Source organism: Gobius niger (assembly GCF_951799975.1).
Source record: "Gobius niger genome assembly, chromosome: 3".
NCBI classification, from domain to species: Eukaryota; Metazoa; Chordata; class Actinopteri; order Gobiiformes; family Gobiidae; genus Gobius; species Gobius niger.
Genome location: NC_136854.1, coordinates 28878585 through 28889784, shown reverse-complemented (window position 1 = coordinate 28889784; position 11200 = coordinate 28878585). Strand labels below are relative to the sequence as shown.

General features: G+C 40.5%; 1 protein-coding gene across 1 annotated transcript; it reads right to left on the bottom strand.

Annotated features, from left to right (window-relative positions):
- Window positions 1–3002: 3002 nt before the first annotated feature.
- On the bottom strand, window positions 3003–10561 carry sec23b (SEC23 homolog B, coat complex II component). Its single transcript, XM_079553748.1, has 19 exons — window positions 10430–10561; window positions 8888–9115; window positions 8668–8725; window positions 8463–8549; window positions 8072–8308; window positions 7803–7885; window positions 7573–7717; window positions 6630–6788; window positions 6326–6441; window positions 6117–6240; window positions 5949–6029; window positions 5755–5844; window positions 5563–5669; window positions 5116–5269; window positions 4949–5026; window positions 4686–4847; window positions 4493–4579; window positions 4186–4407; window positions 3003–3545 (listed from the first exon to the last, which is right to left on the bottom strand). The coding sequence occupies exons 2-19, from the start codon at window positions 9106–9108 to the stop codon at window positions 3456–3458; spliced, it is 2301 nt and encodes a 766-aa protein (XP_079409874.1). The 5' UTR covers window positions 9109–9115; window positions 10430–10561; the 3' UTR covers window positions 3003–3455.
- Between the last annotated feature and the right edge of the window lie 639 nt (window positions 10562–11200).

Genomic DNA, 11200 nt, shown 5'->3' with positions numbered 1-11200 from the left:
TCTCTCTCTCTTCTCTCTCTCTCTCTCTCTCCCTCTCTCTCTTCTCTCTCTCTCTTCTCTCTCTCTCTCTCTTCTCTCTCTCTCTCTCTCTTCTCTCTCTCTCTCTCTTCTCTCTCTCTCTCTCTCTCTCTCTCTCTCTCCCTCTCTCTCTTCTCTCTCTCTCTCTCTCTCCCTCTCTCTCTTCTCTCTCTCTCTCTCTCTCTCTCTCTCTCTCTCTCTCTCTCTGTCTCTCTCTCTCTCTCTCTCTCTCTCTCTAGGCTGCAAACAACTCAACCCCAACCAAACCCACGGCCCTTGGAACTTGGACAAGCTGAAAAGTTTTGGAACATATAAACTAGTTGCATAGGTTGAATAGAGACTAATTGTGTAAACCTGCACGTGTAAAACGAAACTCAATCATGTCTGAATTATGCAGCTAACAATGCTCCATAAATCTCTTGTGGTTTGCACTCCCCTACTGTTGGCAATTCTTTGAAATTTAATCAAAAAGTATACCTAGATCTAAAATATGATAGGATTTGATTGATCTGCACATAACACATGAATATCTGCATGATTGACTGGCCACTGCTCCTATCTGTGGAATAAGCTGTTGCATCACCCCATGGTGGTGTGAGGTGAACTGGGGTCAGGTCCACAGCATCCTCCCCTCATCACGCAGGATTAATGACATTAACTCTTCTATGAATTGCCGTTTAGAGGCACGAACCAACACAGTAATGAGTTTGATAAACCCTGGAATCAGAGCTGGGTGTTTTCCAAAAAGAAGTATCAGTGACTTTCTCAATACAAATACAGTCAGAGCAGTAGTGCCCCCGTTTACTCCCCTGGCCTTTGAGTCTTATTGTAAATACGGAGCATATTGTAAGTCAACACACTTGGCTCTGCTTGGCCAGTGGTGCTTATGACGTCTGTGCAGATGGTGATGCTGTTTCCTCTGAGTAGGACCAGTTAATCCCCTCTGTCCAGTTAGAGCGAAGTGAAGTGAAGTTCTCAGCTGCAGAGAAATGCTTCAATGCTATAGTAAAGCAGAGCCAGGGGAAGAAGCCACACATGTTTTTATCATTAACATGTTAATATAGACTACATCTTAGAGAACTTTAATTCAGGTAATGGATAAAGTTGTTGTGATAATAGTGACCGAAGACACTGTAATAGAAGTGGGGACAATTGTAAAAACATGTGTGGCAAGATCTAGCTTTATGACTGGGTTTTCACATCTATGCAGCCTTTCTTTCATCAAGCACAAATAGTATTGTGTATTTGCAGACTATAAACTATTTTCACTTAATCAGATGGATACATTTTGTGGCGATTAAAACATGATAATATATATATTTATATATATATATTCCTAGAACTGCACTTTTCTGGACCGAGATGTCTGATGTATTTCCTGGGATCTGCTGGAGCCACTCCTCCAGTTTGGGGGTCACTGCCCCAAGTGCCCCAACGACCACGGGCACCACTGATGCCTTCACCCTCCAGGTTTTCTCCAGCTCTTCTCTGAGCCCCTGGTATTTCTCTATTATATATATATATATAAAAAAAAAATTTAAGTAATAATGAACATTTCCACAGTATAGTATGAGAAATGAAACAGATCACTAATAAGTGTGTTCTTTGTATCAGATCCAATAAGTCTTGACCTGTTGGGTAACAAACTATCCTACAACTATATTTTACTTAATTTAGTGCTCATCATCAAACAAAAAGTTGCCAACACAAGCTTGTCTCTGCCAAATCCGTGCACCTCCAGTTTCATTGGAACATGCTCATCTCAAAAGACCTAAAGAAATGCACGTTTATAACAATACAGTAAAAGGTGACCACTGTTATATAAACACATATTTCATATAGAAATCTTACATAAGGGATCTGGGACAAAAGCCAGAATGGGTTTCTCTAGCCTATGGACAGTGTAGCAGTGATCTGAGCGATAATAAGACAACACATGTCTTTACAGCTTTTGCTAAGCCAGAGTCACATTGACGAACGCATCATGAATGAGCGCTCTCTGACGTAGTGAACCGAATTGTCTGAACAGCCCAAGCATAAACATATATAAGATTACTGGTATTTTCATCTTGGTTTTGTTTTGTTGTGCTTATCACCACAAAGACATCAACCACTTCCACCATAAGAAGTGAGTGAATACTAGATACTACTTACATTATTAGAAATTTGACACAATTCAGTAATTATTTCAATTTATAGCTTTTGATGTAAATGACAAAGAAAAAACTTATTGAGTGAAGAAATTACTTCACTCAATAATTACTCAGGCAGAAAGAAACTGTTTCTTAACTTGACAAAGTGTTTTCTGTGACACTTTTCAGTTCCCCTGAACTGACTTCATGTGAAAGCTGCTAAGAGGAGAATTTTTCCTCTAAACAGATAGCCCTTAAGGATTAGTCCTCATAATCTGCGTTCACTGATCCTCGAAATCATACTGTCTGGGTGCTCTGAGATCAGCTTACTGCCACAGTTGATGGTGTGTGAGGGGCTTTAACATTGGGGATTGCGTGCCCAACGGCTTTATGACAGTAGCAGTGAATGAGAAAAAGACAATTGTTGAGTGTCATTTTCAATCTGCAGAAATGACCGGTCAACTCGTGGGGTGAGGGTAAGCCATGCTCATCCTTTTGCTGTGCTGAGATAGAATACAAGATTACGATCTACTACATGACAAAGAACTATTGAAAGGCAATTAGAGTAAGAAAAGGATCTCCCTGTATGCAGATCTAATTGCTCATACATATGTTCTTTAACTAAAACCAAATGAGTCCTTATTCAATGTAGTCGCGAGTGTGCTCTTTTTATCACACATTCAGGATCTAGATCAGGATTAGACAGACACTTGGGTCAAAATACCAGATGGTGACCAGGACAAATAAATGTAAATTGTTTTTCCTAGAAGTTTTGAATCTTCTTCATATTAAGGAAAATACTGCATTAAAAAAGGAAGATACTGCATTATTATTATTATCATGTACCATTATAATTTATTTCTGAGAAAATTCTACATATTTTGTTACTATAGACAAAGCAGAAACATTGGCTTGACAGTAGTTTTAAACACACATTGCAATATTAGTTGTAGGACCAACTAACACTTAAAATGATTGATATCATTCACCATGTCGGACATGATTCTTACACATTTATTGCCTAGTTTTAGTTTGATTCTGTCAAAACTTAGTTATATTGAAGGTCAAACAGTCATTCTTTTAAATAAACATTACTTGCTCTCCTCATTTGATACAGGAATGTGCTTTTTTCTTTTATTATTAAAAAAACAAACAAACAAACAAAAAAAGGTTTACAGTTAAGCACCTCCAGGTTTCTCTGGGTGTAACTCCTTCACAGAATCTGGGAAATGTTGTGGATCCATATTGGTCAGGAACTATCCTTTGCCTTTTGACTCGGCCCTGCTGTTGCACTGTTGCAGACATTTACGCTGAGCTGGAGACGGCCAGTTTCTTCAAGTGGTCCATGAACACCTGCAGGCTCACGTCATCAGTGAGGATGGGAGCTCCTGTCTCCTGCAGAAGAAGAGCAATCATTGAACTCACTGTAAATGACATTTGCTGGTGACATAATCAGTTCAGTGACCAGACACGTTCATCACGTAGACTTATATTTATAGTCATTGCTCACGCCTCCCCATTTACTTAAATTAGTTCCGTCTCCTACAGAGCATGTGCCAGAAAAGGACAAAAAGGTGGGAAACTGAGCTGATCGGCAACAAGCCTCCTCAGTGCTCCAGCGCCTTTCATTCGAAGCCCAAAGCAAACACTTTTAAAATAAATATCTAAAACAGCGTTTTATATATAATTGTATTTTTAGAAACAATAAAAGTCTTTGGAGCCAGGCTTTTAAAGTTGTTTTTGACACGTCTAAAGTCCCCATTGGTTTCCATGTTTTAGTAGACGTTCAGGAGTCGCCCCTTGCCACTAGGGGGTGGTATCGCAGCAATGCAAAGAGCCTGTACTGCCATGATCTCAGCTGTGAATAAACAATACACTTGAAGAATGTGGCCTTGTTCAGCTCTACTTTAGAACCAGAAGCCAGGTCCTGTTTTGTTCACTGTTCAAGTACCACTAAGGTAGAGACACATGTTGCATTTTGATATAAAGCTTGTCTTTCATTTCACAGTGTACTGTAATATTGGGAATACTGTACCTGTCCCCAGGCGTAGAGGTTGTTGTGGGTTTGAGAAGGGTTGACCTTGGACAGCAGGAAGCGTGCCTGTGAGCCTCCATGTTCTGTGTCAACGTAGCGCGGCATTGGGAAACGCGTCTGGAGAATCTCCTGGGCGTCATCAAGCGGAGCCTGCAGTAGCTGCTTGAAGTTCTCATACTCTGCCATATCCTGGTAGCCAGCTTTTCGCCACTGTGCAATAGTCTGGAAATAATAATACATTTTATACCTTGATGTTGAGAAATGCAGTTTAAATAAACACAGACTAGAGCATTGAGAGCATTCTCACCTCTCCATGGTAGATGACCAGTTGAAAGAAAGTGTCCATGAGCAGGATTTTGTCTGGGAGAATACTGCCGCTGTCAAGGAGGACGGGCTGTGACACAAAGACGAGGCTCACATTAAAAACATGACGTTTCAAATGCTCAGCTGAGGCCATTAGTATCACACATGGATTATGGACGTGTGTATGGGAGGCTGACCTCTGGTGGTCCATAGAAGGAGTACGAGTAGAGAATGGGCTGGATCATGATGAGAGACTGGGTCAGGTCCTGTCTGACAAAGTGATGTCTGTAATAAGAAGACTCATCCGGACTGTTGTTAAAAACCTGCAGGAAGGGCGACCGCCGCAGGTGAAACATAAACTGGAAATGCAAGGAAAAAGATGGATTAATAATGATCAAAACAGCAGTTTTATTTGAGCTCTAAACAAAAATGCAAAATTACCACTATGTGGCAGAATTACCTGAGGATAAAGGGACAGTGACTCAGAGAGTCTGAATGATGTGGGATCATCTTTGTTGAACTGGCCAAATTTCTGACACTGCAATAGGAAAAGGACAGAGATTAAACATTGAAAACAATGTGTTTCTGTATCATTACAAATGTATATGACAAAACTTCATAACTCACCAAACGAATGAGTTGTCTGTCGAGCCAGCGTAGGACATCTGGTCCCTCTTCCGACTCTGCCCGAAACACTCCCAGTCGGGCCATGAGCACTGCAGCGGCCTCCTGGTCAAACGACGACTCGATATGCTGAATCTGGGACTGTGCATCTGCCCAACTGCAGAGGGGACACAGCAGAGACAGACACATGAGTTAGTACAGGTGAGCAAAGGGTGTGGGAGAATGACGCACAAACCCAGAGCCAGTGAATTATTGGAATGCAAACATCCTGAACTGAAGAGCTAATACTAGCTTTTGGTGAGAACTTGTCTGTCCAGACTAAATATATCACAAACTGAAGAGGCTGCCAAATTTAAAATATTTCACTTGAGAACATTTCATGTTGACACCTAGCAACCTATCTACAACGTAAAAACACAAGTGCGTAGGACACAAGGGCGTAGGACTTACTTCCGGGCGATGGTAGTGACACGTATCCTCCTCTGTGTGTTTGAGTGCTGGTACTGCGTTACAAACTGGATTGCTCCACGTCCCCCCTGAGGGATTGGTGCATTATGCTACACAAACACAGATGATCAAAAGCATGAAACTTTTATTCTTTAGCAAATCAAGTGTTTACTAGAAGTTTCAAGTATCATTTACCTGATTTACCACCTCAAAATAAAGCCCCAAAGTGGTAGAAGGGTTGAGACCGCATACTTTCCACTGAGTTGTGCCGCCAATGCCCATTTCCTATGAACAGAAAGACTGTCAACGATGCTGCAGGACCACATTTCTCACATTACATTTACTGAAAGGCGTGGATATAATTGTCTCTATCAGGAGCAGTGACTCACATTCTCTGAAACACAGGAGCCTTTTGCGTGGAGTGAAACACATGGCCCTATTGCCCCGCAAACTTTCAGCTCCCTCGAGGTCTGAAAAGTAGGTTAGTGTTAACTACTTCTGTAGAAATCTTTCAGGGAATAAGACACAAAACATTATTCGAGAACATTTAAGCTAACCTTGACTTCCAGGACACCCCCAAAAGCCATGCGGAAATCTCCATTCAAGTCCTTACTGAAAACTCTCTGGAACGTTTGTTTGAACAGTGAAGTGTTGAAGGAGTCTCCCATCACAATGTGACCCCTAAGCACACAAAACAGATTATCAATGATGTTATTTTCAACTGTGAACAAAAAATAATACACAACTGAGCAAAAGAGGTGTGTACCCTGTGAGATTAGACAGGCATTTCATCTCCAACAGCCCAGTCTGGTCCAGGGCACATGCGTAGATATCAATACTGTGGCCATTTACAGCTGAACGATTGGCCAAGGCTTCATGATACTGCGTGACACAAATAGAGAGACTTAACACATGCTAGCTCATACATTATTACAACAATTACAACATTAAAACCGCCTGTGTAATAAAGAGCTGACAATAGTGACGAACCAAGTAAAAACCAACTTTCTGTCTAATATACAATGTTCCACAAATGCATTCAACAGCTCTATTCTAAATGCTCGTTTTACCTTAGTTGCCTTTTTTAGATGGCGAGCGTTGTCCTTCTGGATGTCGTGCCAAGAGCGGATTGGGGTTTTGAGTTCATCTCCCACCACCATGCCAGGGCCCTGGGTTGGCGGCCCTCCAATAAACAGCATCACGCGTGCTCCTGTGTTGGGAAATGTACCCTGCGGGACACATCAGGTGGAGTCAGTTACAGCCAGGGTATAATCCACCAAACCCTCACTGTAAGGTCAAACAATTGTTTCATTGTTATTGTCCCTATCATGCACTGGTTTGGAAAAACATGAAAAATAACCCGACAGAATGTTGCCACGCTTGCAGATCATGAATGAGAAAATCCATACACTAATAAACCAGTGACCTGCTTCTCATAAGTGACGTTTAATACGTTGCGAAAAGGGTCAATTCTGTGTTCAGAGGGTTAATTACAGTCACTGTGCCATCAGCAAAGGTGCCTCTTTAAAAGGAACAGGTGTAAGCTAGACTTCTGCAACTAGACATCCTCCAATCATGGCAATTTAATAGTCCATAGTTCAGTAGTTTTATTGGAATGTCCTTAATACTTAAATGATAAAAGTGGCCCAAAGTTAGAGGAACACAGCAACCCATCTGACTTTATTCTTCTATTAGCATGACAAGTATGCTAATAGAAGAGAATCTAATAGAAGAGTGAGAATCATCTTGACCTCTGTGGCAGAGCAAAGTGTACAAACTCTAATCAGCACTGACATAAGACAGTTACAGTTCAGAGAAACGTGGAACGATAAGTTCACTTATCAGTTATGTAACCACACAGATTAGCAAATTTGATAATATTGGTGTGAAAAAAGGTAATGTGCTGCTGACATGTTCCACAACAATTACAGCAATATCAGCAAAGGTTCATTTGCTAATGTTACTGTTTTATTAATTTTCATACCGATAAATAGACTGGAAAAAATTGTTTACCTCAAGCAAACCGACAGCAACAGACAGAGCAACCCCAGTGGAGCGAAGTGGCCGCTTGCCCTGAGGAACCGGCCACGGGTCCCTCTGCAGTTCACCCAGCAGGTCTGTCAAGTTCATATCCACACGGTGTACAGGCTGCAAGAACCTACACATCAACAAAGGTGTTACTTACACAAAATAATGCTGTGAAAAACAAATATACAAATATACAAATATATCCATTTTCACACCTGCAGGTGGCAGCGGCATCCTGAGGACCTGCAGGACGTCCAGGCTGTCCTTGGGCAGTTGGCTTAGTTAAACCAAGCATTTCCTGGAAGAGTATAATATCATTACGCAAATGTATATACAAAAACTAACATTTATTATCCGTATAAATTACCCATGAAGAGAAACACTTTAATTTACAAATTATGCCATTGTCTATATAATACAGTAAATAATGGTATAGCTGTGAGTTTACTGCTGTTTTAAGATAATCTAAAGAGTTGTGACCAACCTGAATCTGTTTGGAGGTGAGGTCCTTGGTGCCTCTGAAAACGTAGCTTTTAGCAATCCCCTCACAGCTGAGCTCATGAACTTGGACCATGCGCCCGAATGTGATGAGTCCCACCAAAGCATTGGGGGGCAACAGGCTGAGGGACATCTGCAGGGATTCTTTGAGAGCTTGGAGATCCTCTTCCTCCAAACATGTGTCCACTACGTACAGGAAAATCAAAGGAGCTGGAGATCCACGCTGAAATTAAGTGCCACTGGGTTATAATCTGTATTTTTTTTATCTATGCTACTGAAAACAATATTTTTCCAAAGAAATGTATAGTAAATCTTCAATATTCACCTCTGCCCTGTACAATTTCAGAACATACAATCAGTCTACAGACAATATTTACCTGAACTATGTACTCAATGGTAGAGAACTGTGGCATGAGTTCAGCGGGCTGGTTCACCTCTGAAATACCGGCATAAGATGGAGGAAACTGTAGGCACAGACAAGGACATTTAAGTTAGTAATTAATTGTCTCTTTATTTCTTTATGTTTTTAAAGAACAAAATTAATTAAATATAATTAATATATATCACTTTATATAAACTTACTGGGTTTCTTTGAAAACAGAAGTTGCATGCCCATATTTTTGCTCTGAAGTCGACCTGACTGTAAAATGATAAGAAATAAAGCACCATGTTTTAACAACAAAACTATTGATAATTTTAATCAATGTAATTATTATGGATCATTTTCTGAATGTGCCATGTTTATGATTGTTAATGAAGAAAAATAAACACAAATTGCACAATTTCTATATTCTTTACTCACCATAATGGATTGAGCACGGCTTTGCAGTTCGCCCGGCTGCAGAGCACTGGTTCATACTGAACAGGAGGCAGGTCTGGCCTCTCTTTGAGCGGAGTGAAGAGACAGGAGACAGGGACCACAAGCCGAGTGGCTTCAAGGCGACTGGAAGGCCAGAGGTTCCAGCTGAATCTGACCCCATCCCTGTCCTCGTTCTGTTGGATAAACTCCTGGTAGGTCGTCATAATGAAGCTAAAAATCAAAAAATCCAATTGTAAGGTTCCTTATCTTGAGAAAGAACAAGACTTCCCACGTCTCTCCTCTCAGTCTGCCAGCTCAACTGGTAGGTGTCGGTGCTTTATACAAGTGCCTTTTGTCCGCCTTCTAAAAATTCACGTAGTTGTTGTAGCTGTGACGCACAAGTAGGACAATGGAAACCTGATCAGCGTGTTTTCATGTACCGCAGAATACGACGCTGAAGATTGAATCAATTTAACTGCACCTTTGTTAGCAAAGACACTGGTATGTGCTAGTATTTTTAGTCCTTTAATTTTTCTCTCCGTCATCATATTGTCAATCACACACTGTGTTTCTTGACAACATAACATACAACATACAACACAACATACAAGAAAAGATAAAAAGTGAATGGATCTAAATGTTAACGGATCTGTCCAATGACCACTATAGTTAACTGGTGTTATGCTGAAAAAGCAGGTCCAAAGCAAATATTTGTACAGGTCTACAACTGTTACTCAATGGTATAGACAGAGGGCATGCAGCTGGCATCTCATCTTTTCTCTTTACTCTTTATGACATCTACTCGGTCAGTCCGTAAATACATTCTTGTTTGTGGTGTTATCACCCCATATAAAACTTATGTTATATATATTCATGCTTGTATTAAAAATAAGATGACAACAGCACAGAAACAGAGCCAAATGAGTGGCAAGTCTGCAAGTAAATAAAAAAATATTTGATTTGATTTTGGGGTTCTAGTTAGAATGTAAAGAACAAATGTGAATAATGACACACAATAATGTTTCAATAATGAAACACTTTTATCATTTAACTACGAGACAGTCACTCACTGTGATCAAGGGTCAGGCAGATCATCAACAAACAAAAAGTAAAAAGTCCAACTCCCACAACAGCTTGGCCTTTTGGAATCTTTGAACCTTGATGTATACAATATGTTTTATAGATTCTACAGTTGTGGACAAATTAAGTTATTTTAGTGCTATTCAAAACATATTTATGTTAATATTTTAATTGAGTTTTAATCGCATAGATCCTAAGGGGCAAACGCCACGTTGACATGAGATTTAATAAACAATATGAAGGCTATATCAATCTATTGAGATTGATGAAAGGTCACAAAAACGAAAACAGATTTGTTTCGAAACGTATTTCTTTGTTTATCTCATGTTCTATTTTAAAAATTAATGAAAGCTAAAAGCTTAGCCGGTTAGCTAACGGAACATAGCACTAACCCACTGCTCTTCTTTCATAGAAGGCAAAAATAGCCCCTGATATCAAGTGTTCATGGATGGACCTCGAGCTTACCTCTTTATATTTCCACTCAGATCGTGTCCTGCTTCAGAAACTACTGCATTTGAGGCACGGTGGGCACAGAAGCACCGACAGACGACGGCAAAGGGATCGCCCTGCACCGGCTCTTTACTAGAGTGACGTGTTACTCCAAACTGCGCCCCTTCCCATTGGTTGTTTTTCCACTACGTCAACGCGTATTGCGTGCGCTGCCGTCACGCCAGAATGAGGTCTCTGGGAAATCGAGGCCAAATGCAGAAAAACTGTGATTATTACAAATCTAATGGTTATATACAGAGTTGACTTGGCAATAAAAGATAGCTGCACCACGGCAAATTGATTTTATTCTCTACTATTTAAACTTTAAAGCCTATTTTATTTTCAGGACATCCAACTGGACACGTAAAATCATAACCCTTACTTTTTCTTACTCTTGGAAAAGAAAGGCCAGGCAATGCCCATTTATGTACGGCACAGTTTGTATAAACACAGAAAGTAATTCATATACAAGGCTAATGTATGGCCTCACTTCCACATTAGGCACTCAAAACGCCTTTCCACCATTGAAACTCTCATTCACACATGGTGGTGAATGAGGTGGGTGAAGTGTCTTGCCCAAGGACGCAAAGAAGGCGTCCACCTCCGTAAAAAAAAAAAAAGGAAAAAAAAAAAAAAACTTCGTGGACGTGCCATAGAATTATTTGTAATTGTTAGTGCAGATCATGGCCGCTAGATGGGGCCTGGATCCTTTCTGTCTTGTGAAACAGAGAGCCCGGGATGTAGGGA